This window comes from Peromyscus eremicus, chromosome 1, assembly GCF_949786415.1.
Source record: "Peromyscus eremicus chromosome 1, PerEre_H2_v1, whole genome shotgun sequence".
Lineage (NCBI taxonomy): Eukaryota > Metazoa > Chordata > Mammalia > Rodentia > Cricetidae > Peromyscus > Peromyscus eremicus.
The window spans coordinates 94,576,102-94,578,527 of NC_081416.1; the positions used below are offsets into that span (position 1 = coordinate 94,576,102).

A 2,426-nucleotide genomic window follows, 5' to 3' on the forward strand; every position below is an offset into this window, starting at 1 on the left:
AGGAAAAGGCACAGACAGTAGGCAAATGGCCAGTCTTTCTATCAAGCCTCCTCTGGGAGTGAAGTTTCTCACCAGGTAGCCTCAGATGTTCCCTAACAGTCTGGCAATGCTCTTTGAGGCTTAATTCCAGGTGGCAGTCACCTCATGGTCCAGCTATCTTAGGGGCACAACTTGATCAGGTTTCTCTCTGCAAACGACTATCTTACTGTCACTATAAACATAAAGGATCCTGGAGTTCATGGGATACTTGCAATTGTTTGCTGCAAACTCTATTCCATTCTGTCTTCATGAAACCATATCTTCTGGATTGGAACCTGCCTATATTTATCTAAAGAAACAGAAAAACTTGGTTCAAGTCAACGGTTTTTCTCAGAGCTCCTACTTATTCATTTCTTTTGTTGAGACCATAATTTGTGTCAGGTATTATGCTAGACTTTGGAAATTCATTAGTGAACCCAACTAGGAAATGAACAGCAGGAGCTGATAAGAAGTCTTGGAGGAGTGCTGTTTAATTGCTTGCTCTTCATGGTTTGCACAGCCTGCTTTCTTAGAGAACCCAGAACCACCAACCCAGAGGGTGTCTACACTCACACTACACTTCTCTCCCCTCAGATGACAAGAGCTTGTGCCAAATTACATAAAACTAGCCAGTGCACTGGGATTAGAGGCCTGTGCCAGCAGATTTGGCTGTGCTTATGCCGAAAACAAGTCCATGGCAGCTAAATTAACTATGTACACATTAAATAGTACTTCTCACCTTTAATAATAATAATAATAATAATAATAATAATAATAATAATAATAAAAATACAACCCCAATTTTCCACCTTTTTCCTTTTCTTTGTGTTCTGGCTTAGAGTGGTCAAATCTCCACAGTGTGTTCTTTTGTTTCAAAATTCTTCCTGAAATGAATTAATAATAGCCTCCCAAAATCCTACTCCATTTTCAAAGATGCTACCATGGTGAAAAAACCCAGACCCATAGGTCATTTCTTGTGAATGAAGGACATTCTTGCAGCTTGTCTCCTGAAGGCACCTTTGACATCCTTGTTCCTCAGACTATAAATTATGGGGTTTAGCATTGGAGTCACCACTGTATAGAACACAGATATTACCTTATCCTGCTTTTTTGTGGTTTTGGTGTTTGGCTGCATATAGTTAAATATTGCTGAGCCATAGAAGAGAACAACAACAATGAGATGGGAACCACAGGTGGAGAAGACTTTGAACCTCCCCTCCCCAGAATGCATCTGGATCACAGTGGAAATGATGTTCCAGTAGGAGATGAGGATGAGGGAGACAGGTGCTAAGAGGATTATCACACCCATTGCAAAGATGGCCATTTCTGTGCTGTAAGTGTCTGCTGAAGCCAACTTCAGGAGGGCAGGAAGTTCACAAAAGTAATGGCTGACTGTGTTCTGCTCTTTATAGGGAAGATGGAAAGCAACAGTAGTGTCTATCAGGGATACTAGGAGCCCACTAGCCCAGGACCCTAGAGTCAGCTGGAGACATAGTTGTTGGGTCATGATGGTGGAATAGTGCAGGGGCTTACACACAGCCACGTACCGGTCATAGGACATCACTGCTAGCAGAGCACACTCTGTACATCCAATCTGAAGGGTGACAATTACCTGTGTCACACAGCCCCAAAAAGAAATAGTTTTCCTTTTTGTCAGGAAGTGGGACAGTACTTGAGGAACAATGCTGTTTGAGAAACAGAGATCTGCAAAGGAGAGGCTTCTAAGAAAAAAGTACATGGGGGTATGAAGTCGAGAATCCATGAAGACCAGGATAATGATGAGCAGGTTTCCAAGTACAGTCAGCACATAAATGATGAAGAAAAGAACAAACAGAAGGATCTGAGTCTGCGCATCTTGTGAAAGACCCAGTAACAAAAACTCATCTACAAAGGTCTGGTTTTTTCTTCCCATTGAGCTTAATGCTTGTTTACCTGTTTGCCACAAACAACAAGAACACAGTATGACTGGGTTTATGACATTAAGTCCTGTAGACATGGCTTGTGTTTAAACTGACATCTAATTGAATATTTCTAGGATTTTATATTTTTTTATCTAACATGTTCTAATTAACACATATGTTTATTTTTATTCTAATTATTTATGTATAGTTTACATCAACCTCATTTTCCCCCAGATCTTTCTTATAACCACTACTGTTTTTTTTTTTTAATAGATAAAATACAATATAGTTTAAAGTGTTCCTTGGAGTTCTGGAGATATGGCTCAGACACTAAGAGCACTGGCTGCTCTTCCAGAACACCCAGGTTCAATTCTCAGCATCCACATGGCAGCTCATCATGTTCTTAACTCTAGTTCTAGAGGGTATGATGGATGCCCTCTACTAGTCTCTTCAAGTACTAGGCACGCACGCACATGGTGCACAGACATAAATGCAGAAAAAACACTC

The 2,426-nt window shown here is 40.7% G+C and overlaps 1 protein-coding gene across 1 annotated transcript; it reads right to left on the minus strand.

The window, feature by feature from the left end:
• Positions 1–985: 985 nt before the first annotated feature.
• Positions 986–1,972, minus strand: LOC131900555 (olfactory receptor 2D3-like). The gene has a single exon (XM_059251831.1). The coding sequence runs from the start codon at positions 1,928–1,930 to the stop codon at positions 986–988; it is 945 nt and encodes a 314-aa protein (XP_059107814.1). The 5' UTR covers positions 1,931–1,972.
• Between the last annotated feature and the right edge of the window lie 454 nt (positions 1,973–2,426).

Coding starts and splice junctions, on each gene's coding strand:
- LOC131900555 (XM_059251831.1), bottom strand. CDS start 1,930: ATGGGAAGAAAAAACCAGACCTTTGTAGATGAGTTTTTGTTACTGGGT.